Raw genomic sequence first — 26,442 nt, forward strand, 5'->3', positions numbered from 1 at the left:
AGGCAAGGCTCAGGCTCAGTCTGTGCCCACCACATGCCATGGGCAGGCATCATGGAAGGATGGGGGCAGACCAGAGGTCAGTGAGCTACTCTGCTCATCAAGGACTCCACTGGTTTTTAGGATGCCTTTTCAGTTTTTCTTACAGTTTGATGGCATCAACAAAGACAACAAGAGCTGGAACACTTGGAGCATTTGAAGACCAGTGTGGTGGCCTCAGCTGCTGGGACATCCAGTGGCACAGGCTGGCACACGCCGCTGTACACCCAAAATCATCCCAGGATATCTCACTGCATCTTCCACCCTGCTCCTCTAACCATGCCCAACCAGACCTGCCACTGTCCAGCTCCAACTTCTGCCAAAAGCAGGGGTTAAAGAGAGTTATCCTGAACACCAAAACCCAGCTATATTCAAATTCCACAAATTCTCCAGATTCTCCATCTTGACCTCGGCTGATTTGAAAATCACGATGTGGCCCTTTCTGTACCTCCCACCTGCAAAATAGCAAGAGATAGGGCCAGGCAGAGCACAGAGCCTTCCTTCCTCCTCCCCATCAATATTTTATCACAGCAAACACCTGCCACGCAAACAGCCCTGGGAGAAACAGGAGGTTCGTGGAACTGCCTCAACAGCAGCACAGACACCACAGGAAACAAAACAACCTGTGCACAGAGAAGAGCAGAGCCCACAGAGCAAATGTTTGTGCACTCCAAGGACAGGACAAATTCTGCTTTTGCCTGCACGGGGGTGCAACTGCTCTGTCCCCGCTGGTTTCAGTTACAGCTTCTGCAAAGGGCCGTGCAAGCTGTGCAAGACCTCTTCCAAAATCTGCTCAGCTTTGGGGGTTTCACTGTCGTCAGAGGCAGGAAAATGACTCCCTGTGTGGAGTCACCATCCCACAGGTCTGGCACTCGGAACCTCCCCATGAAAGCACTGGGATTCTAGCAAGGTGTTGCACGAGGACAAGGGGCATCAAAGAATTAGAAACATGGGGAATCCTTCATGTTCTCCTCTGAAGGATTCAGACTCAGCTTGCAAGAGCTAATCAGGCCCCCCTACCCAGGTACAAAGCATTCACCACTTTTTGTTTTAACCTTCAGAGAACAAGAGCCAAGACCAAAACATCCCCACTACTACCAACTTCTCCAGAGTCACGAGCTGCATGGGAAACATCCTGATTCCTGCATTTCCTCTGTGAGACAAGCACTCCTTGACACCAGTGCTCCTGGGATGACACCTCTGGGGGAGTCACCATCTGTTTATTACAGAGCACACACAGATCCGAGCGATCGGAGGTTATTATTTCTATTGGAGATGTGATTTCAGGCTGTGAGACAATTTTAGGCTGCACAAGCCTGAAATAACTCCCTAAGCCAAATTTATAACTTGTAACAGTCAGAACTATCATAGCCACTTGTCATTTCATTAAAGACCCACATGACCCCCCTGACTTACACACGCACTGGAACTGTCAGCCTGGGAACTGAAAGCAGCTGCCAGGGAGGCCAGGCCCCTTCTCACAGGATTGGTTTTGTCTCAGCATGTTCTTAAGGCATTAAATGCCACAGTGGGATGGCTTTTCTCACAGCCACATCCCCTCTGAGGGGGCCAAGGAGATGCTCCAAGGGCTGAAGCCCCTCTGCTCTGGAGCCAGGCTGGGAGAGCTGGGGGGGGTTCACCTGGAGAAGAGAAGGCTTCAGGGAGAGCTGAGAGCCCCTTCCAGGGCCTAAAGGGGCTCCAAGAGAGCTGGAGAGGGACTTTGGACAAGGATCTCAAGTGACAGTACAAGAGGAATGGCTCCACACTGACAGAATGTGATCTATTTTAGATTAGATATTAGAAAAGCTTTTTACAATGGGGGTGGTAAAACACTGGCAGAGGTTGCTCGAAGAGGTGGAAGATGCCCCAAGCCTGGAAGTGTCCAAGGCCAGGTTGGATGGGGCTCTGAGCAACCTGGTCTATTGGAAGGTGTCCCTGTTCATTGCAGGGGGGTTGGACTAGATGAGTTTTAAAGGTCCTTTCCAACCCAAACCATTTTGTGATTCCATGATGTAATTAATGCCCATCCCCACACCTTATCGGGGTGTGATGCTGCACAGAGTCTCATTTAGGGGCAATAACCTGTCCTGTCCCTTTGGCTTTCCCACTGCAACTATGCCCCTCGAGGTTTTGCTCCAGACTTTCGGTGTATCTGGTGCACGTTGGAAAAAATATAAATTCCCACCTGAACAAAGTGCTATCAAAGGACGTGACAAACACCAGATCCCGTTCTGCCGACGCGCTCCACACCCAGCAGGGCTGGTAGGAGACTGAAAAATCACAGTGTGTTTTTGGGCTGAAACCTGCCCTTTTCTGGGAGCTGGAATTTTACATCTCCCAGGACACAGCCTTGTGTCACGGCTGGAGCCATTTCACGTTTGGTTCCGTGCCGGACCGACACACACGGATACCCACGGCAACGGGTCACGTGGAAGGGTCTTCTGGGGTCCACCATGGGGATAGGAAAAGTCCCTCCTGATTTACACTCTTTATTTTATTTTCTCTCTCTATTTTCTAAAACAAAACCAAACATGAAGTTGTGGTCATTGACTGCACCAAGATCATCCACAGTAGGAACTGTCCCCTTATCTCTGACACCCACCCTCCCCTCGCCGCTTGCGGGGACAGACCCTTCAAAGTGATCTCTCCTCTCCCCAGACCACTCAGTGTGGGGACAAGATTAAATTTTTACTCCACAGGAAATATTGAGAAATCCAGTCTCTTTGGTAAAGTGATCCTTCCCAAGCACGAAAACCACACGCCCATGATTGATGGAGTGGCTCCACTTTCAAACACAGGCAGCTCATGCAGACAATCCCAAGAGCCAGAGCCCACGAGTGAGCACGTACAACCGCCTGCAGAGACAAGGGTTAACAATCTTATCTGGGGTCACCAGAAGAAATTCCAAGTAAAACCCACAGCACGCAGATTTCCTGCTTTCTAACCCAGTGCCCTATTTATACCTCTCTTTCTTCACAATGCCAGTGACAGCTTTTTCCTCACTCAGAGGCATGTTTCCTGCTTTCTGAGTTGTGACTTTCATTTGTAGCTCATTTCCATAACCTCCGAAATAGAGTTTCAGTGGAAGTGTTAAATGTACTGATAAATTCTTCATGAATCTTAAAGTTATTGGCAGAGAGAACGGGGGGCAATTTACCCTGTACCAGTCAATTGAAAATTATATATTTCAAAATCGTTTAACGGAACGCAGTAAGGTTTAACTCTGGCTGATAAGGTAACGCCTTCCTGAGGGTGAGACCAATAACAGAGCCTATTTCCAAAATGCAAAGTCCCCAGCATGATGGCAAACAGGCTCATCAGTGCACAGTGACCTTCACAGTCTTCAATCTTTATCACAGAGCACCAGGACAAACTCAGGAATCCCGAGTGGGCGCTGCCCTGGAGCAGCATCCAAACAGCCCTCGGTGTTTGCCTCCCCACCCTCCTGGGCTCACCCCCCCAGCGTGGGTAGCAGAGACAGGGAGGGGATTCTGCCCCTCTGCTCCCCTTTTGTGAGACCCCAACCTCGAGTCCTGCATCCACCAGCAAGGCCTCCAACACCAGAAGGACCTGGAGCTGCTGGAGTGAGCCCAGAGGAGGCCATGGAGATGCTCCAAGGGTTGGAGCCTCTCTGCTCTGGAGCCAGGCTGGGAGAGCTGGGGGGGTTCCCCTGGAGAAGAGAAGGCTCCAGGGAGACCTTGGAGCTCCTTCCAGTGCCTAAAGGGGCTCCAGGAGAGCTGGAGAGGGACTCGGGACAAGGCATGGAGGGACAGGACAAGGGAGAATGGCATCCTACTGCCAAAGGGCAGAGTTAAATGGGATAGTGGGAAGAAATTCTTCCCTGTGAGGGTGGGGAGGCCCTGGCACAGGTTGCCCAGAGAAGCTGTGGTTGCCCCATCCCTGCAAGTGTCCAAGGCCAGGTTGGATGGGGCTTGGAGCAACCTGGGCTAGTGGAAGGTGTCCCTGCTTATGGTAGGGGGTGGAACTGGATGAGCTTTGAAATCCCTTCCAAACCAAATCATTCCATGATTCCATGATTCCAGCTGATCAGGCTGTACTTTGATTAACAAAGCATTTTCTGCATGGTCTTTGCACATTAACCAGGAGATGGGCATGGTCCTGCTGCTGCCACTCCTCCAATTTCTCTATTTTAAAAAGCAAGAGAGAAAATGAAAGAAAACCAATAAGAGAAAGACAGAAAAAACAGTCTCCTCAGATTCTTATCCCTGTCAGAGCAGGAGCATCATCAAAACCACTGGCTGAACAAGTTGCACTAAATAATTAGGACACATGGGGGGACTAAAAGTAAAGAAAGACTAAAGCACAGATTTGCTGCAACGTTTCCACTTCACTGGAGTTATAAACAAGACACAAGGTGCCTATTCTGGAAAACCAGATGTGGCTGTGACTGAACAAAACAGTATGGACAGGAGGGAAGCAGGGAAAAGGAAAACCCACAAAAGTCATCATGACTTATGTTAGGATTTGAAGGTCAGACATGGAAAGAGCAAAGCCAGGGATGGAAGTGCAGGAGCACCAGGGGTGCTGTGGAGGTGCTGTGAGGAAGGGCTGCACCTGAGGGGGCCCAACCTGAGCTATGGGTGGAGGTAAGGAAACATGGGGTCAGTCACCAGCAGGATACTAAGAGAGCACAGCCTGCCTTCCCTGGAGGGGATGCAGGGAGGGAGAAGCCAGGGACTGAAGCATTTGGAAGTGCCAGAGCAGCCTTCAGGAGCAGCCCAGGGCAGGCTGACAGACCTGAGGGGACTGTGCCATCTCCTGCCCCATCACTCTGACACTGGATGCGAGTCATTCAGACAGCAAAACCCCCACAACAAAAGCCACAAGCACGAGGGCCCTGTGATCAGATGAGGTGTCATGTGGTGACACATCCCCTGAAGCAGCAAGCCCAGAGCAAGGGGCACAGACCCTGCAGCGAGTCAGCTGCCTGTCCTCACCCTTCCTAGAAGGCTTTCAGAGGTTGTAAACCCAAGCACATTCACCACAGTCGTGTGTCACCGAGACCAAAGCAGTGTTAATTCAAAAACTAAGTTGAAAATGTTGACATGAAGCAGAGGAGGGAGGGAACAGGACTGGACAGTGCAGCAGCCACCTGACCCCAGCAGAGCTGCTCCCACCCCCACTCTCCTACAGAAACACACACACTGCCTGCCCCATATAAAATATTTGTGCATCCTACATAATTTAGAATCCTATTAAGTAACTTGACTCCCTTATTTTTCATAGCAGCAAATTCCATGAATTTTGCATTGAATAAAAATTTAGCAATCATAGCAGTTGCTAATTTCTGTGCTGTGCTCAGAGCAGCCTTTCACTTCCCCATAATGATTTTAAAACATTATCCTGCTGTTTCCTTTTTTCTATGCCTGGCATTGAAGAGCTCTGCAAACTATTTGAATAGCGCTGCTCTGAAAAAAAAAAAAATCCTGTAAGGGAGGAAAAATTAAATTCAATCATCACTCTACCCTCTGTGAACTGTGAAAGTCTTGGGAACATGAAAAGGTGCTTTCGAAAGGATGTTAAGCATTCAAAAGATTAGACAGCAATGTGCAATTAAATGTGTTCCACAACCCTTTGTCAGAGTATCCAAAACCTTACTTCTGCATGAACTTCAAATCCTCCCACTGGGAGCTTGTTCAAGTGGTTTACTTTAAACCTGTACTTTAGATATTCCATACCTTTCACTTTTATAATTCTTCAGCATATGCTAACACTGGCAGAGTTAATAGTAACTGACTAATTTTAAACCCTATGATTACTGGAGCTGATTTATATAGTAGCTTCACTTCACAATACTGCGAATCAGGCACGCAGTAATTGCCAAGTTCAATTTTAGCTCTGTCATACTGAAGCATTAGTTTTTATGCCTCAGCTGTTGCCTCCTCCATGCTATAGAGGTAAGTTGATAATGCAGTAGGTTTTGCTGCTAAATATCATAATATTATGATACCCCATGTCAGATTCTTGCAAGCTTTGTGAGCTATGCATCATCTATTAACTAAATACTTTATTAAGGGAACAGTTTGAAAAGGTTCCTATTCTAATTTAGCTCAGAACACTGAATACTGGAGGGGGGGGGGAAATGCAGCGATTTAATTCCCCACCAAAAGTGACTGGGTGGAGAGCACCACTCAACATCATCATCATCATCATCATCATCATCATCAAGAGGCTGTGGTAGGAGACGCAAAGGGATCAAACTAGACCAGTGAACACATCCCCTCCAGGTGAGGCCCCTCACACTGGCCTCAGGCCATGGCCTCCTGACACATTTAGGAGCAGTGCCAGGAGCTATTTTAGCCTTAAAACCCAGGAGTTTGGGGCTGTGAGTCCATACCCAACAGACAGTGGCATCTTGGCCCAAGAATGGACATCTCAGGGCAACCTTCCCTCCCATCCCCACGGATGCTGCTGGCAGGGCTCATGGAGCACAGGTGGGACAAGCAGAGAGGACAGGGTAGAGGAGATGGGGGCCACCAGGCACCCCTCACTATGAGGAGATGGGGCTCCACAGCCCAGGGACAAGCAGCACCTGCAAGAGGAACACAAGACAGTGCTGCTGAAGTGCTGCTGCTGCCTTGCAGCTGAACCAACACACACAGCTGGGCATCACCAGTAATCTCTTAATAGCCTTTAAATCCACCCATCTCTTGGGCTTCAAGCTTTAAGATTTTCTTTCTTTTTCTTTTTTCTTTTTTTTTATTAAAGTCTGCTCATATCAGATTTAACAAACGTGGGCAAAGTGGAACTGCCTCCTCTCCCATGCACACGTGCCTTGGTGCCCAAGATCAGTGAAGATGGTAACACGAGATGATGCCCCAAAGTATCAGAGAAGCTTCATGGAGGGATGCCCAAGACACAGCCCTGGGGATGGAGGCTGGGCACCTCCTCTGTGCCAGGGAGGAATGCCCAGGGATAGAGGAGTGGGGTCTGTGCTTTGGTTGACCTTTGCAATCCTTTGTACGGAAACAGCACAATGCAACAGAAAAGTCTGTCTGTACACTCACATGTCACTCACTCCTGTTGGACAGCCTGCACTGATCTTAACCCCTTCCTCCCCTCCCCAGCTCCCTCATCCCCAGGCAGATGCAGAAACCCCAACCCAAGCCAACACCCACGTGCTGGCCCCTGTGGGGAACCGAGGGACCCTCCTCTGATGACAAGCTCCGCAGGCACTTGGCCATTCCCTGGGGAAATTCCCTCAGTCAGCACTATCCTTCCCACATAAACCACACTGCAAACACAGGACGGATGCACAATCCATGATATTCCCCAACAATATGGCCCTTATTCCAGCTGTGAAGTTTGTTGCTTGGGAACTCAGCAAAACCCATGGGGACAGCGGTGACCAGTTCAGTGGCCACCTTTCCCATTAACCCTCTCACCACTGGAGCAAGGCAATGGGCCTGAAAGTGCATGAGCTCATCTTTTACTGTTTTTTTTCCCCAGTTTTCCAAAGGAAAGCAGATGACATGCTAAGCAGTGAGCACCCTGCAAGCCTGGAGAGCTGGAGCTCCACTCCAGTGTGGCTCAGAGCAGTGCCCAGGGCTCCCCTAGCACAGGCCAAACCTGTTCCCTGCAGCATTTTGTAGGGGAAGGTGGGGCATTCCACACACAGAGGAAGAGGAAGGAAGAATGTGGGAATTCCACCAAGTGTGTGGTCACGGGGAGGAAGGAACTGGAGTGATGAATTTTCCAGCTTTGATGATTTTGGTGAAACCATAAACCCTGTGCCTCCTGCTTCGGGAGCCTGTGACCACAAATTATTTGACCACAGAGCCCAGGGAATTCAGAGGTGGAATTGATGTCTGAAGTCACATTTTCTGCAGCCCACCAGGGATGTCTGACCAGCCCCCTTGTTTTAGAGCCTCTTCTGAGGTCAGTGCTGCTGACACACAACAGTCTGACACAAACCACTGGTGGCTGAATCCGACTATGTGTAACACAGTTGTAGGATGCTGATGACACCTATGTTTTCAGAGGTCTTCTGAAGCTAAAGCTGAGCTCAAACCACACTTTCTCACTTGTATCACACCTGTACTTTTTTATGATCATCTAATGATCTCCCAGAGTGCAAACTCCCCATCAAAGTGGAGGGAGATGGCACAGCCCAGCCACAACCTCACCAAGCCTGTGCAAGAACACTGATTTCCTCAGCAGCAGGACAGGGAGGACCAGTCTGAGGTTGGACATGGGCCTCTCTCAGCACACAGGGCAGGACCATGCTCTGGTCTTGGGCAGCACAAGCCAGACATGCTGGTAATACAGAACTCACAGCACTGAGATTCTTCTACAAAATAACCTGGAAAGAAATCCCCTGGTAGCAATATCATTTCTCTCTGTTTTATACGCCTACATGTGCATACCTTTTGTCCATCTTTGCTGTTTGTTTTAGGGACCATCTTTTCCCAAGTGCCAGTAGAACCCATTTCAGCTGGGGCCTGAGAACTCTGCTGCACCACACACAGTTGCCATGATACCCAACACAAATTTTTGCAATCTCCTAAGTTTAAACAAAGCCTTGTACCCACAGGAGCCACAAAGGAAGTCAGCAGAGCTCATCTGTATCCTCAGCTCACAGAGAGCTGGGCCTCTCCACTGCCACCACTACACTCTTGCCTGCAAAGCAGTCAGGGAGGTTTGCATCCTATGGGCACACCCTTGACAGACAGAGTAATAGAATCATGGAATGGTTTGGTTTGGAAAGGACTTTAAAAATCATTTTGTTCCACCCCTTGCCATGGGCAGGGACACCTTCCACTAGCCCAGGTTGATCCAAGCCCCGTCCAACCTGGCCTTGGACAATTCCAGGGATCCAGGGGCAGCCACAGCTTCTCTGGGCAACCTGTGCCAGTGTTTTATAATTCATATTGTAAAAAAAAAAAAAAAATAAAAATCCTTCCTTATATCTAGCTTTAATTGATCCTCTTTTAGTTTAAAACCCTCACCCCTTGTCCTGTCAGAACAGGCCCTGCCTAAAGTTTGCCCCCATCTTTCTTACAGGCCTCCCTTAAGTACTGAATACACAAGTCTGCACAGCATTTTACCACCCATAGTTCCATGGCTTCACACTAGCTGTGAGCTCTGTTTCACTTCTGGGCAGAGAAGGGGTGCTGCCACAACCAACACTGGAACTCTGCACCCTGGGTGAGGCTCTGGAATGGAGCTCCAGCATCCAAACCTGTCCCAGCAGCACGTCACACACAACCCTGCACAGAAAACACCTCCTGCCACAGTGGGGAACTAATCCCTCCAGCAGGATATCCAAGTCATCCCCGCCTGCGTTTTACAATTTGCAGATAAAGGACTAAATGTAACATTAAGCTTAAAATAAAAACGTTAACACCTTTGCACAAAGAGATCTCGACTTCCCTTTCTAACGCATTTAGCTGCTTTTTAAGAAAACGTCCTCATTATTTTGTGTGAAAGGAAAAAAGGCAAGCAGGTGGTCCTGACTGTGTGTGTCTCCTACCACAGTTACGTGACTAAACTGAACATTTACACAGGTCTGAACAGTTGCTTGCAATGGGTGTGCAGACAGCAGAGCCCTCAGATGCTGGTCTCCAAACACCTGCTATATCACACAGAATCGTGGGATGGTTTGGGGTGGAAGGGACATCAGAGCTCATCTCATTCCACACCCTACCTCGAGGAGGGACACCTTCCACTAGACCACGCTGTTCCAAGCCCAGGTTGCTCAAGCCCTGTCCTACCTGGCCCTGAACACTTCCAGGGCTGAGGCATCCCCATCACTGGACACTGCTGATGTGGATCAGCAGATTGGACACTGCTGGTGTGAAACTGTGCCAAGTCTGCAGCAGCCTCAGCTCTGTGTGTGTGCATGTGCAGTTCTGTGAGCTGGCTCTGGACACAGCCGGGGTGTGGGTGCTCAGGAGCCTTTGGTGCTCAGGCTGTGCAGGGTGACAGGGGACTGCCTGGGCAAGGCACCTCACGTGCCCAAGAGCTTTTGTGCAATCCCTGACACACACAGCACCAGCAGCGAAGCGCTTTCCTACTGCTTCCCATCACATGTGTCAAGGTTAGATACAGTCAGGAAAAAAAAAAAACCAAACCAGAAAACCCCCAAACTGCAAGTGCAAGTTGGGGTTCAGATGAAAAAAAACAAAAGATACTACACCCAAGTCTTTATTCATGTGTTGACACATGGGGAGTCTACATTTTATAATGCTGGAAACCTTCTTACCCCCTCTGCAAACCACCCCGTGCCTCCCAGTCTCAGATGTAAATGCTTTAACCAGTTTGCTGGGGCGAGATGCAGCATCACTGACGTGAGGGAAGGGAAGGAGCATGAAGGATTACATCAAGAACCAGCCCCCAGAGACCCGTGTGATGCACATCCCCACATCATGCTGTCAGCTCCAGCATCCAGCTCCAGAGGGGTTTATTTGCTCCAGAGGAGGAATTCATTTTTCACTCAACTAAAGTAACCCCAAAGTGCTTTCAAACAATATTCCTCTAATAGAGACATTACAACAGCCATTATTTTCCTGTTTAGAGTTAAACTAAGCAAATACAAAGCTAACTTCATTTTAAACAAACTACCATCGTCACAAAAAATAGATACCAAATAATCTCCTTCACCATTTAGGGAATTTAACTTCCCTTTTTGCTCTTATTGAAGGAGACAAGAACACCAGCTTGGCAAATACCAGTTTGTGCAGCCACATGATAAGAAACTGGAAAACATTTCCCTCCAAATCCTTTTGCCTTATGAGAGTTATGAAAGCTCTGTTTAATAACATATTTAATTTCAAGCTCTCTTTCCTCCTACTTTCTAGAAAAATGTATATTCCAGTGACGCACTGAAAAAAATATTCTTTCTAAATTATTCCCAATTATTATGTTCTTGAAAGTACTCCTAGTTGTCCGTGACCTACTATCAGGCTTCCTACCCATCCCAGCAGTGTGTGTAAGGATTGGGAGGGGGTTGTGTTTGCTGCTATTCCCAGATAAACCCAAAAGAGCTCAGAGGAAGCAAAGAGATTTGCTCCACGGGGAGTAAGCCCAATCCTTGTATCCTCCAAGCCACAATACTGCTTGTTCAGATCATCTCTGAGCTCAGTCCTACTGGACAGAGCCTGGAACTCCAGGTCACACTCAGCATCAGTCCACAGGGCAACTTTACATGCATCAAGGTGATTTTGAAATGTCAGATTTATTGAGTGGCACAAAGATACCTGCTCACCTTCTGGGAAGCATCCCAAAGCTGCCACTGTTACCGTTCCAGAGGTTCTTTTTATGCAGGGAAACTTGGAGCCGAAGTAGGCACAGGTTTGCAGGTGAGATGAAATCCTGAGATGCCCAAGCCATGCTGCAGCCCTCTGGCATGAGCAGTCCCAGGGGAAGGGCTCCAAACAGGGTGGCAGGTGGGAGATCTTCACCAAAAACACCCAAGTGGGACTGCACAAAGCCTTGTCCTCTCTGCCCTGTCATCTCTCGTGGATACCACGGGCAGGGCAGAGCTCCAGTAGCAATGCCATGCTCTGCTTTATAAAGCTCTCCCAGGGTGGAGGCTCCACCACTGCATCCCTCTGCTCCCAGCAGGACTTCCTGGTCCTCAAGGATTTAATTTGACCAGGTGCAGCACAGAGAATAAGAAGGGAAAACTATTTCTCCCACCACAACTGTTGCTCAGTGAGCCCTGTGCAGAATATATCCTTGGAACTGGAATGCTCTCCTGCAGGCCCAGCACAGTGCCCAGCACAGGGCAGTACATGCTGCTGGTGCCAGTCACAGCACTGGTGCTCAGCCCAGATGGCATCACTGCAGCTTTCAGTGCCCCTCTGAGCACAAGGATGGTGGGGCACCTTACAGGAACACGCTCTGGTGTCACACAGTCACAGAATGGTTTGGGCTGGAAGGGACCTTGAAGTTCATCCAGTTCCAACCCCTCTGCCATGGGCAGAGACACCTTCCACTAGACCATCCCCCCACCCCTGTACCCAGGCCATAGGATCCACACAGATACACCAGAAGGTCCAACAGCTGCTGGAGGCTGCCAAGAACATCCTTTTTAACCTCCAGTCCCACAGCAGTGCCACCACAGAAGGCATACAGTGGCCAGGACACCAAGACAGCTTGGGTTGGACGTAGCTCCTGAGCCCCAATTCATGGCTGTGTCTGTTCCACTTCATCCCTAGTTTGAGAAATGGCATTTTTTAGCTGAAACTCAAGTGACACATGAAAACAGTGTCCTGCACATGCAGGTTGGTTGTTTCATCTCACAGCCCTGCTTTGATGCTGCAGGAGCATCAGGCCAGTTTCCCCCAGCCAAGGAGCCAGCCTGAGCATCTTTTAATTCTGTGGCAGTGTGGATTAACTGGACACTGCAAGGGGAATAGATGTACAGTTACCTTAAGACTTCATCAACCTTACAAAGGCTAATTTATTAGCTGTTCTACTCCAGAAACAAGTTCTGCCTTCATTTACACCAGATTCACCAGCTCAAAGGAGGTTTCAGAGGTAAAACTTGGACAAATTTTATCAATGAATTCAAATCTTGAGCTAAATCAGAAGGAGGAATGGATTTACCCTAATCCCCTCCAAACATTCATCAGCATCACCTGCCAGCTCAGCAGGACTTAATCCCTTTTTAATCTCTCAAAAACACTGGAGTAGATGGGGAAGAGGTTGGAAACACAGCAATGGTGGATCTCCCTCTTATTTTCTTTTTTTTTTAAATAATTCTGCCTGACAAATCACATTAAGCAGCACGTGGAAATTCACTCAGATTTTGCTAATATTACTTTCCAGGTAAACAACTGGTTTGACTGGGAGGGCTACACTATCTGGAATAGAAGAAATGCCCACCCAGCAGCCTTGAAGGAACACATAAGGAATACCTTGAAGCATTTTCATGAAGGTGCTTCAGGAGCTGCAATCCCATTTCTGGCTGGCAGCAAGCACAGGGGCAGCACAGGTAGGCTTTGCCCTGGATCTCGGGGAGGGACAGGGTGGAGATGCACCAAGTGGCAGCACAGAACCCCACCCACAGAAACAGCAGTGCCAAAAAAAAATCAAGCTTTGCTACGCAGGTACCGCGCTCCACCAACAGCTCGAATCCCAGCCCCGAGCAACTCACAGGGGCTTTTCGTGCCTCCCACTACAACTCCCAGTGACAAGAGCGACGTGGCTCAGATGGCTGGGGGTGTCGTGGCCAGTGGCCTCCCACCCCTGGGTGCTGGGCCAAGGGCTCCCCTGGCACCAGGTGCCCCATGGCAGCGGGGCCGGCGCGGGGGCGAGCCTGATCCTTTGGGAGCCCCCGGATCAGAGCGTCAGTGCGTGATTCGAGGTTTACATAACACCACCCAGCGATTTTTGGCAGAAACAATCGGTATTAGCAAGGGGAGGGAAGCATCAGGAACAGCCGGCAGAGCAGAGAGACACCTCTCGCAGCAGCCCCCGGGGCTAAGAGGAAAATAAATAACAAACGCGACAGAAGCAGAGAGAAGGAGAGGGGAAGCCTCTGCAAAGGGAAACAGAGCCGGAATCGTGGCTGAGATGAGAAGGGAATTAAACTTTCCTTTGTCACCTCCTTCCCAGCCCTGCTGGACGAAGCTTTCCGCTTCATCACGGAGCTCCAGTCGCGCCTGCAACACGAGCACAGCGGAGGGAGAACGTGTTCCACAGGGCTGCAAAGCTGGGAGGGCTGAGCAGCTCCTGCTGAGCCTCCACCAGCCCCAGGGCCACTAATTCTGGGGCTCAGTGGTGTCCGGGCAGGGACCCAAAGCATGGATAACCAGCCCTGAGGAGCCTGGATCAGCTCCGACACCTTCGGTCACACTTCCTTATTTTTAAGTCAGCTAAGCCTGGATGTTGCTGAGTTACACCTGGGATGTTCCATTTATCGCAGAATCATATAATATTCTGAGTTGGAAGTGACCCACAAGGATCATCGAAGTCCAACTCCTGGTCCTGCACGGGACAGCCCAAGAATCCCAAAACAAATCCAGCAAATATAGCAGGAGCCCCAAAGAAGGCTGGATCTCCCCACTGGCCTCCCCAGTGGCTCCAGCAACAGCCAAAGGGATGAGGCCACCAGTTTCAGGTTGCCAAGGTAGCCCCTGTCCTGCTGCAGGTGCCACCCTTGCCACCAAGAATCACAGAGTCATTAAGGTGGGAAAAGACCTCTGAGATCATTGAGTCCAACCATTAACCCAGCACTGCCAAGCCCACCACTAAACCATGTCACCAAGCACCACATCTACACGTTTTTGGAAGCACATGCTCAGGCTCAGAGCATGGGACAGCAACCCCCAGCCCTATTTCACAGGATCTGAGCACATCTGGTCCCTCAGCACTCCAAGCTGGGGACCCAGTGATGGGAAGAGCTCCAGCAGCTCCTGGGTCCTGGAGCCTTCATGCTATAACTGCACTAAGCAAGGAGACAGTCCTTTCTCAGGAGCTGTTTGTGCCAGGCAGAGGATCCCCTCCAAGCTGGCACTGCCCCCATGCTCATGGCACAATGACAGTGACACAAGCCAAAGCCCCAGATCCAGCAGCAGGCTCTTCCTGCCTCTGAGCTACCCAAGATTTCCAACTCTGGTGGCAAATAAGAGGCTCCACTCGAGCTTCAGAAAATCATGAGACAATTCCTCAAAACAAGAGGATGTTGAAATCCACATTTCCCAAAGAATTCAAGCAGTGCTTTCCTGAAAATGGGAATTGTATCTGTGATTTCACAAGCGGCTTGTGGAGGGGAACTCTGGATAGCAGGCCTCAAAATCAAACTGAAGCAGAAAAGTTTCCATGATAAACTTGGATTTGCCTGTGATACAAGGAACCTATTTTAGAATCCATTTTGGGTTAGAAGGCACTTTAAAGACTATTTCATGCCATGGGCAGCACAGGAAGGTGCAAGAGTGGTAGATGATAACTCTGCAAAAGGCTGCCCTTGTTTCCAGCTCTTCACTAATTTCCTCTCAAATTTGCACACTGTGACCTTTCCAGGCAAAAAATAATTTAAAAAATATAATAAATAAATAAATAAATAATAGTAACACACGCAGGGAAAGGATGCCAGAGCCAGCTCTGGAGCCTGCAATCTCCATCCCTCCTCCTCCAGGATGTGTTTCTAAATCTCAGTCAATACCACATGTCTTCCAAGGAACGAGGCATTTCACATTTTATTAATTCCAACTAAAGCCCTTTTTATTACAAACTTTCTATTTAGCATTTGATTGCAGCCGTCACCACTGAGACTCTCACTGTATCAGAGCAGCAAATCTATTGATATTTTTCTCTCCTGCCATCTCAATCCCAGAAGGTGCTATTGGAATTAGTTTAAATACACTTCCAGAGCTCTTTTCCAGCCTCAGCTATTTTATGATTTTAAGCATGTACTTCTTTCTTTGGTGCTCTCACACAAATTTGGGAGCCCACTTCCACCGATGACCCAAGCCACATGTTGTTATTCCCACCATGATTTGGCCTCTCCCAAAAGAAGGCCACTACATGCCAATAACTCACTTAGAGGGCTGAAAGCCTATGAAGCTAAAAACACCATTTTGATATTTTTCCCCTTTTCAAAGCCCGACTCTTAAGTAGAAAAACTCATTTAATATAGTTTTCAAAAAAACAACCCTCTGGTCTGATTTAAATCAGATGGTTAAATACTCCACATGCATCATTTTGCACAGCCAGGACAGAACTATCTGCTTTGCACACAGATGGCCACCCACTATTAATTTGCCACCTTGACACAGAAATGCAGGTCGTCAAATAATTAAAAAACCAATGCCACTAGTCTTCAGTTCACATTATGACCTGCAGCTTTTTCTCTTTATCTTAAGCGTGTGTGTGTAATTTATAAATATATATATATATATATATATAAAACAACCACCTAGTAATGCAGACACGACTCTGGTTTTCTTGGCATCTGATAAATGCTGTTCTCAGCTTTAACAGATTTATCATGTTTAAACCACTGTGTCGCCAACATCAGTCTGGGGTAGAGGAGCCCAGACCATAATTCCAGTGCTGGTCCCTAAATATCCCCAGATTGAGGCCTGACCTCACTGTCTGGCTGCAGGGTTGGACCCACGGCGCTTGCTGGAAGGTTTTTTTCTTCAAGGGCTGTTTGATCTTCAATCAACAACGCTTATCAGTGGTAAAGTCTGCCAGCCATTCCCAAAAGTTGGATATTTTTAACAGCACATTCTTCTTCTCCTTTGAACGCTATTTAGAGACAAGATAATGCAGCAGAGGAAACGTTGCCTCCCTGGGTTGAACATGGACAAACAGAGCAGGATCCTATCAGGGGGAGGAACATTTTCCAGAGCTACAAGCCCCAGTTTCTCTGTCTTATGTTGCCCCCAACCCCAGTATTTCTGCTTTTTCTTCTTCACATGAGATCCAAATGCTTTTTTGTGCCCATTGCGTAAGTTGGGACAAACCAAGATAACTCAATTAAATGTTTCCATACAAAACTTCCCCTGAAGTTTTCATAAATTTGATTTCCACGCCATCAAAGTTTCTTTTCTTATTGTTAAGGACTCCAGGGCACGCTGCCCCTCTTCTAACGTGAGGGACTAGAGATGTAATTCCCCAAAAATACATCATTCTTCCATTGCAGGCACACTGTGCCGAGATGGCTCACTGTATAAAAACCCTTTGTTCAAAGAAGTACCCATGGAAAGTGAGAAACAGGGAATGGATCTGAACTGTTACTGACAGAGAAAAAAAAATTTAGGGTTCAGTAACTGTAAGCGATGAAACAAAATCATAGAATGGTTTGGCTGAAAAGGACATCAAAGAGCACCAAGTTCCACCCTCTGCCCTGGGCAGGGACACCTTCCAGTATCCCAGGTTGCTCCAAACCTCATCTAACCCAGCTTTGAACACTTCCAAGGATGGGGCAGCCACAGGTGCCAGGGCCTCCCCACCCTGGCAGTAAAGAATTCCTTTCCCAATATCCCATCTAACCCTGCCCTCTGGCAGTAGGATGTCATTCCCTTTGTCCTGTCACTCCATCCCTTGTCCCCAGTCCCTCTCCAGCTCTCCTGGAGCCCCTTTAGGCACTGGAAGGGGCTCTCAGGTCTCCCTGGAGCCTTCTCTTCTCCAGGTGAACACCCCCAGCTCTCCCAGCCTGGCTCCAGAGCAGAGGGGCTCCAGCCCTTGGAGCATCTCCATGGCCTCCTCTGGAGTCACTCCAGCAGCTCCACATCCTTCTTACGTTGGGTGTCCTTACCTACCACCTTCCCAGGGAGAGGGAGGAGATGTTCAGGGCATTAACTGCTGGGTAAACCTGGCTGGAAAGGTGAAGCTCATACACAGGTATAAAAGTGGAGATCGACATCTTAGGAAAAGAGAAGACTTCTGGGATGCCCTGGGCTCTGCTTGCACTTCTCCAAGGACCCAGATCTCCTGCAATGAATGTTCAGTGCTCAGGATGGCTCGGATTATTCATGAAATAATTCTAGGGTGCCCAAAATGAGCTTCTGGAGACTGAGACTTAGAGGTTCACAGAGAGGATAAATGGCAGAGGCACCACACAGCCCTTCTCTCCCAACCCTGACCATTGGCAAGTGCAGGCTCCACCCTGCAAGCAGGAGGTGGAGAAGAAGATGAAGAAGAGGAAGATGTTTTTTTCTAGGGAGCAGAGGAGAGGAGAGGAGGATCATGGTGCACGGGCAGACAGCCGAAGGGAAAGGGGATGGTGCCTCCCTGATGAGTCCAGACGGGAATGGAAACTCTGAGTCATCAGTAGGTTTTGTGGGAAGAGAAACCTGCTCATGTGATCCAGTTAATGTGATAAAAAAGTGCTCCTCGCCGTCACCAAGATGGAATAGGATCCATGGGGTCACAGGGGAAAATACAGCCTGGGTGACAGTGAGGACAGTGAAGCATCACCAGAGAGGAGGGTGGCATGTGGCAGCACACCCAGAGCTTGTCCTCCCCCTCCCCTGAGCACCACAAGGCCAGGGCTGTCCCAGACCTTCTCCACAGGACTGGGGGGTCTCTGCTGCCTGGAAGAAGATGCACATCAGGAGTGGGGAGAAGCAAGGTCTACAGCCACCCTGCTGGGGAACAGGTCCCTGTACTGCCACCCCCGTTTTCCAGCTCCTGCCAAGTCACAAGATCCTTAGAAACACTACAAAAAAAAAAAAAAAAGAGGCAGCACAAGAGCAAGAGGCTGAGTCCTTAAACCAACAGAAAAAAAAAATTCAAACATCTAAATTTTAAACACTGGCACAATCCTGTCTCCCATGTCCAGGTCCAGGCCAGAATTAGAGTCAAGGAACTGCCCCTGACCAAGACTCGCCCGATCCCTGCAGATCCCTGCAGATCCCTGCAGATCCCTGCAGATCCCTGCAGATCCCTGCAGATCCCTGCAGATCAGGGTCCTTGGAAGCCACGTGCTCAAATGATCTCTCCACAGGAACAATTCCTGGTCCAGGGCCCCCGTTAGCACTTCCCTCCCAGCTCCCTTCACCACCGAGCTGAGCTGCAACCGCACGGTCGTCAGGAAGAGATTTAATTATATCTGCAGAGGTCAAGCAATCTATGCAAAAGATGATGGTGGAGGAGAGAGATTCTGTGGCATAATGCAAAGATTTCCCCTGCAGCAGCACGGCAGCCAGGGCCATTTCTCAGAGAAGAAATGGCATCCATCAGAACAAAACCTCCAGAGGGAAACAATAGGAAGAGGTGGAGGGGAGGCAGACAATTACTATATTTAAATCTGGTCATTTAAGTGCAAAATCGGGCAATTTAATGCTGTTTTCTATCACTTTATTTGTATTTTTTAAGAGTGGTTTGATCAGTGCTTGCTTCAGTAAGTTGTGTTGGGAGATTTCTCCCCCCTGAAGCTGAACTGATGATACACTATAATTATATATAATATATATTATATAATTATATATAATATGTATTTTATATAATATATATTCTATATGATATATAGAATATATAATATATGTAATTATAGTGTGTATATTCTTACATATAATACATAATTTATAATATAGATCAGAGCATACATATAATTTATATACTATAGAATACAGCATATAGTATGTTATATATAATTCATGTAGAGTATTACAGAATATATAATACATACTATATAATTTAATTATATTAAAACAGGTGTATAAAATCACAAAGGTGGAACATTAGAGCTTAAACCTCCAATTAGGAATTAATAGTCTGAAAGCTCTAATCACTCTAACACTTTACCCTGACTTGAGAAACACTGAGTAAGACATCAAGAAGAGGCAGAGGTGGTGGTAAACGACAGTTCAGACAGAAGCCTTGCACTCACCGGATGGAAAATCGTCAAGGAAAACACATTAGCAACACAATAACTTATTTTTAATGTAGAGCTGTTAGGAAAACACAATTATATGCTTCATTTATGCTGCAAGATATAACCCAACTTATGGTAAAAGCATTTAGAGCTCGTTTTGTAAAACAACAGAGGAGTACAGAGGTAATAGGGAAAAACTGTGCCCCTGGAGGGGATCACACTCCCCCCGCCCAGTGGGGCCAGTCCCGGTGGAGCATCCTCACCTCCCGCTCCTTGGATCCAGCAGCACAGATGCAGAGTGAAGGCAGAATGAAAACAGACATTTTTCTTCAAATGCTGCAGAAATATCACAATGGTGACAACAACCACGGGGAAAAGGGCTGGCAGTGCCCGTCCTTACAACGAGCAAAAGCTGGGAGAGCTCTGTCCCAGGTGCTCTCCCCCTGCCCTGGCACGAGGATCAGCCATGCACTATCCAAGCTATAGGATGCTCTGGTGTGTCACAAGCAAAATGCAATTTGTGAACAAGAAGTTTTCTCCATTAGGGATGCACAAACTGACCCCAGCACCTACTGCAAGCTCAGATGTCCAAGTCCAGAGCTGTTCGTGGATTTACCCCACAGTTATAGTGGCACAACACCCACAGGCTTTGGACCACTGGTTTAGGGGACAATGTTTATCATTGATTTGAAGATTCATAAATAAATCAGAGAAACTTGTACAATTTTGATCCTGAATTTTTGGTCTCTTGATGCCTCTTCTGATACAGGGTCTGCTGTGGATCAGGCCCTTGACAAGGTCATTCAGAACCAGCCTCAACAAACATGTTGTTATATACAAGTCAGACCAGTCTTCAAAACATCTCACATTGTTCCAAAAACAACCAGACTAGAGCCCTCCCTCTGCACACGCAGAGAGAACAACAATTTCTATGAATGGATGGACATTCATTACTTAGCTCTCAATCCCTGACTTAAAGCCCAAGGCAAAATGGAGCTTCAAACATTTTCTGCTCACAACCCACCAGAGACAGCTCCAGAGAACACAGGGTTGTCCCACTGGGCAGCTCAACCACTTTTCAGAGGAAGCTCTTGCCCATATTCAGGGCCTAAAAAAAAATAAAAAATATCCACATTTGCAAATGAACAGGAGCTGCCTGCCAAATGAGAATGAGATGGGCCTCAAATTAAAAATCTGCCGGACTTTGTTCTCCATCCAAAACCCTCCATCTCCAAAGAAAGATTTATGTTACTTCAAAACAGAGTTGGCTTCAAAAGTAGAAAGGGAAAAGAATATATTTTATCTTCCAGAATGGCAAAGCTGTTCTGGAACAAGGAAAAAGGGACCATGTTTATCACTGCAATGTACAATTTACTGTGAAAGTCAAAACAGAATGTTCCACAGAAATGCATTTGCTACATCGACCCAGGCTCATACCAGCAGCTCAGATCCCATTTCTGAAGGGTTCTTAAAAGAAGAAGAGAGCATTGGTTGCAGATTAATACTCATCTCATGACTAGTACATTTTAATTATCCATAATTTATGATGGTGTATTGGCAAAATAGTTTTTGCCAATTTATCAGCCTAAAAAGCAAGACAGAGGGTGTGTTTGGAGATGCAAAGACAGAGAGTCCCACTAGAAAGATCCAGGAAAAGGTTTTATGATGCTGTTTAATCCTAGAGAAATGCTGCAGGGTTAACAGGGCTCCCCAGCATTCCCAAGCACCACAGGCACCTCCAGGATGATGGGAGTGTGCCTGCTCTGCAAGGATTCAGCATTCCCAGGCTGGATCCTCCTCCTCCCCATCAATCAGTCCTTGCCCTCGGTGGAAACTGGGCACCGTGCACTGATCACTGTAACACCAGAAGCACTACAAAGAATTTATATTTAAATGTATTTCTGCAGGAAGAATAGAGAGATGTTAATTCACTCCCTAAACATGCCCCTGGGGAGCAGGATCACTCCTCCTGCATCACGGCAACACTGCACACCCAGTGTGAAAGAGCACAGGGTACTGAGCTCGGGCAAGATTCCTGCCACGTGCCTCCCTTGCCAAGGCAATTTTTCCTGAGCTGAGAAGGAAAAACTCCCTCCTGTACTCTGTGGACTCACACACACAATTTAGGATCTGGGAAAATCCTTCCTTGCTGGTATGTCAGCCAGCACGCCGTTGCTAAAGCTCTACTAAGAGCAAAACGAGCCCCGGTGTTACTGAACTGTGTGGTTTTTTCCCATGGTTTACTTATTGTGAAATACAGCTGAAGAGTCTCTCTAGAGCTTAAGTGGGAAAAAAATCCCCAAATTTTCTTGAAGCAACTGGAGGGATGTGAAAATACCCCACCATAGAGCAACAATGCCCTTAGGTGGTGCAGGAACACGCTGCCTCTCACAACACCATCACAACACACTGATATCCTGTGGGAGCTCCACTTTCACGGCAAGGGAGCACGAGGGGGTCTGCAGCAGACACCAATGCCCCAGGAAAAAGGCCAGAGGGAACAGAAAAAGGGGATTTAGACCCAGACTTAAATGAGAAATCCAAAAGAGAGGTAAGTGTTTCCCTCAGCAGGGTTCAGGCGGTCGATGACACAGACGGGTGTCGTGGTGTGGACGAGGGCTCCTTGCAGAGACGGTACCACTTTCAGCTGAACATCCCCAGTCCCTCGTGGCCACTGTGCAGACACCAGAGGTGTTCCTGCTGTGCAGTCCCAGTGGTGGAGCAGGTCCTGGATGCAGTTCACAGGAAGGAGGAGAGAGCTTGGCAACGGCGTGGGAAATACTCCTCACAGTGTGTCCTTTGGGGTGGCTCCAGGAAGGTGCTGCTCCTCATCACCCCCACACCCTGCACTGAGCCACCACAGCCCTAAAAATCCTGCCAAGGAGCATCAGTCCTCCAGGCTGCGAGCACCAGGAAGTTTGGGGCTGGCTCCACTTCCCAGCTGCCATGGCAGGCAGCTCCGTGCAGGATCAGGTGACAGGGACTGGTTTACACGGGGAGCCCTTTTCCCCTGCCTTGGTGCCACCGGTGTTCCCGATGCATCAGAACTCCTCACCAAACACAGGCAGCAGTGGGGGAGGCTCCTTCTCACCCTGCCCGACAGGGTGGGAGGGATCCCATTATCCACTCATGGGTGTCCAATCCCTTGCCACCCCCTCTATCCCACTCCCAGTGGCCAGCCCTTTGAGGGAAAACAGGGATGCTGGGGAACAGGTTAAAGAAAAGGAGCAAATACCCCCTTTCAGGGGGGTATTTGACTGAACATACATTCCCATTTCATTATCCTTCTAAACATCCCTTGTCCTTTCAGAAATGGAAATGCTGATGCGCAATAGGGCCCTCTGTAGCTGCCAAGAGAAATTGTGGCTTGTTGCAGGGCACAGGTGGGATGGGAGACCTCCCAGCAAAACTATATTACGTCCAGTAAGCGCACAAAACAATTCCATTAACGTTTCAGGATGCTCTGGGCTCAGGCACATCTCCCCAGCAGCTCACGGCGCTGGGCAGAGCTCTGCCGTGCTCCTGGTGAGTTATTTATGCACAGTGACATGGCACAGTCCTTCCCAGCCTCACTGCCTCTCCCCAAATAAATAAATAAATAAATAAAGCAGCCCTTTGGAACAAAAAAAAAAAAAGGTGAACCTGAACACAACAAACTCTTTAAATCACAGGGTTTTAGAGCCTTTTCCTAAACTCAGCGAAGCAGAAGACAGCGAAGGGCCTCTAAATGCTCCTTGCCCAGGGTCCTTCCTAGAGATGGGTTTTATCTGGGATATCTGTATGCAATAGTGGGAGAACTTCTGATTTTTCCAGTCCACCCTACCCTCCTCTGGAGCTTTTTGAAGTGGAAATGCTTTGAGGCAGACACTGTTCTAGCCCAGCTCTGAGCTGAGCTGCCGGCACCAGGCAGGAGCGACGGGGTTGGGACTGGTGTGAGGTTCTGGAGTTTCCCAGAGTATTCCGTGTGGCTCTGAGAAGCAGGAGTGCTCAGGCAGTGCTCTCTGTGGCAGGCACAGGATAACAGCGTGCTGTTGGTGATCCTTGGTGGCATCTCACCCCACACCAGCCGGAGTTCTCCGGAGCAAAGGCAGCAGGAGCCACCTCCACCCGCTCCACGGTTTGACGCCAAAGTTACAGCCCTTATACCTGCACTCGGCCGGGAAAACAAAGTCAACCATTTCGTCTCTGGTTGCCTTCCAGCAGCCTCATCCCACAGACAAACGTGCACGGCTGTGCATAAGCAAATGTCATTTGATAACTCAGAAAAGAAAAGAAGGGGGGGGGGGAGGAGAAAAAAAAAAAAAAAAAGCGCCCTGAATATCAGCAAAGGGTAAGTCACTTCCTTTCTTCTCCCGCTGCCTTAAGATCCTCCGTAGCAGTGACAACAGCAGCATCTGGTGGCAGTGGTCAGTACCTGGGGTGCTCCTCTCCGCTGTCCCATCCACCCTGGCCGGCACCAGCACCCATCGCACCCGCTCGCCCGCCCGGGCTGAGCTCGCCGGGGATGCAGAGGAGGCGATTCCCCGCAGCCTCCCGGCCGCGGCGCGGCGAGGACCCGCGGATCAATCGCGACCGCCTAATCCGGGACTAATCTCAGGGATTCAGGCCACGGATGAGCTGACGACGAGGGGCCCCGTGCCCCAGGGCTCGGGTGGGCAGCGCTGGGGGCACACGGGACCGCCGAGCCCCACGGCGCTGCGGGCACGGCCGCAGCTCCTGCACGGAACGCCGGACGGCAAACTAAACCGTGCTGACACCCAACAACTTCTTGGTAAAATCGAGTTCCTAAAGCCAGCAGGATTCGAGGGCAGCCGCAGTTGCCAGTGGCACACGCTCACATGATCCCAGATTTCGGCTTTCACACACCGCGGGCTGATGTTTTCAGTGGCGCGGGTGTCCTGCTCCCAGGTGACCCAGCTCTCGTTAAGTATTTTAAGAGCATATTTAGCATTTTAAGAGCAACGGCAATGATAATAAACCAGTTTGAAACCGGCAGTGCGCGGATATAGGCGAAAACAACGAAAGTTGTTTCCTTTGTGCATAATCTGGCATCTCAAAATAAATGAGAACTATTAGGTTTGCTACAACTTAATAAAAAGATATAAATAACCCAAGTGGCGGAGAACAGTTAAATACATACCCTGATACATAAAGATTAATTTGCCGTGTCTGGAAAGCCACACAGGTTTACCTCTGCTTCTGTCGAAAGAGTTTGATCACAAACTATCACAACACCGAGATGAGCCGAGAGCATCCCGAGCTGCCGTCCCAATGCAGGAAAGTATTTTCTCCCTTTATTAACTTTTTCAAAACAACTACCCGAATTTGGCCCGGGAGGCAGCAAGGATTCTGTCTCGGATGATCCCCCCTCCCTCCAAAGGGATCCGTATCCCACGGCTTTGTAGCTGAAACATCAGTGGTGTTTACCCACACCAAGGAAGACGATACTAGCAGAGAACTCCTTATCCCTGAAGGAGCATCTATCCCTTCTGCTTCGCCTCCTCTAGGATGAAGGAAATTTCCTACAGCACCTCCGCGCTCTCAAATATCCCCTGAGCATCCCTCTCCCGTTACAAGAGCAGGGTGCTTCGCTTTGCAGCTGCAGCGAGCGGGGGAAATGTGGGTTAGGGAGGTCTCGGCGCCGTGTTGTGGGTCTGGGGAGGCACACAGACACCCTCAACCCCCGGGGCTGGGTGTCCCCTCCGCGGGAGCGCAGGCAGGTGGGGGGACGGAGGCGGGGGCCGGGGCCGGAGCCCCCGCTCGGGAGGAGCCGCGACCCGGCTCGGGAAGAAGGTGCAAAACAACAACACGGCGAAGAACAACAGGAAAAAAGTACGCGACAACAAACGCAACAACCACCACCGACCCGCCGCCCCCCCAGCCCGCGCATCGCTCCGGGCCGAGCGCCCCCGGGACGGAGAAGGTTAAACGAGCCCGGCACGGACACACCGACACCGCTCCCCCCGCGCTCCGCTCCCGGCCCGCCCCGCCGAGCAGCGCCCCGGGCTCGGGCTCCCCCCTCTCCTCTCCCAGACCACTTTCAAAATTCCCTCCCGCCGGAGCCCGGCGCCGCCGGCACTTTCCTGCCCCTTTTCCCCGCGGAGCGGCGGCGGGACGGGAGCGCGGCCGCCCCCGGGGGGGACCCCCCGCGCCGGTACCTTGTTGCAGTGATAATAATCCAGCGGGCCGAGGCAAGTGGGGTCCGCGCCGGGCAGGGAGCCCACGGCGGGGGGGGCGGAGGGGTAGAACCGAACGTCCATGCCGGGGCTGCGGGCGGCGGCAGGCGGGGGCTCCAGCGGGCATGGACCCGGCTGCGGCGGCGGCGGTGCCTCTGGCGCGGGGAGAGGGCGGGGAGAGGGCGGGCGGCGGCGCAGGGGGGGCGGGCGGCGGCCCCCGGCCCGCCCCGCTCCGCGCCGCCCCGCGCCGGGGCCGCTATTGTTCGCGGCGGGGCCGGGCGGCTCCTCCCGGGCTGGGGCAGAGGGGACGGAGCCCCCTCGGAGCCGGCCCGGGGCGGCCCCTCTCGCCCGTGCCCGGCCGCCCCGGCGAGGGGGAGGCTGAAGCGGCGCCGCCGCTTCCCGCTCCTCCTGTCACATTTTGTGTGCCCCCCTCCACACACCCCCCCAGCCCGCACCGGAGCGCCGTGCCCGCTGTGCCCTCTCCCGACGCAGGACGGTGCCCAGCGCTTCCCTCTGCACCTGGCGCCCGCCCGCTGGGGAAGGATGCTCTCCCTCCCCATTAGGGACCCCCAAGTAGGTCCCCCACCCGGAGCCCCGAAGTGCGCCGTTTCTGGAAGCGCCCTCCCCACGCGCTCTGCCCCCCGGGAGGAACAGCCAGCCTCACTCAGCCCTTGCACCTGGCATCGGCTCCCCAAGGCTCGGAGAGCCGCCTTCTCCCACCACCCGGGTTTCCACGCTCCCGTCTTTATGGACCCTGCTGCTGGAAGGCAGCACCCATCCCCGGCCACCCTCTCTGCCGTCCCCCTCCAACTCCCCCGGGCCGGGACTCGCAGGGCGCAGCAGAATGGAACCCCCAAATGTGGCCGTGGGGAGGGAGGGTGGAACAGGGCAGGGGGAACAGGCTGGACGGGGTCCCCCTTCCTCGCTCTCCCGCTC

The 26,442-nt window shown here is 50.2% G+C and overlaps 1 protein-coding gene across 2 annotated transcripts in view; it reads right to left on the reverse strand.

Moving 5' to 3' along the window:
* Positions 1-25,660, reverse strand: part of TOX2 (TOX high mobility group box family member 2) — a 161,323-nt gene extending 135,663 nt beyond the window's left edge. For both annotated transcript variants that reach the window (XM_051802790.1, XM_051802789.1), the window contains exon 1: positions 25,489-25,660. In XM_051802790.1, the coding sequence (XP_051658750.1) occupies positions 25,489-25,590 (102 nt within the window). In that variant the 5' untranslated portion in view covers positions 25,591-25,660. The remainder of the gene's footprint in view (positions 1-25,488) is intronic.
* Positions 25,661-26,442: the final 782 nt, after the last annotated feature.

The sequence above is a fragment of the Manacus candei genome, unplaced genomic scaffold (assembly GCF_025592945.1).
Source record: "Manacus candei isolate 608988 ecotype Guabito, Panama unplaced genomic scaffold, ASM2559294v1 h1tg000057l, whole genome shotgun sequence".
Lineage (NCBI taxonomy): Eukaryota > Metazoa > Chordata > Aves > Passeriformes > Pipridae > Manacus > Manacus candei.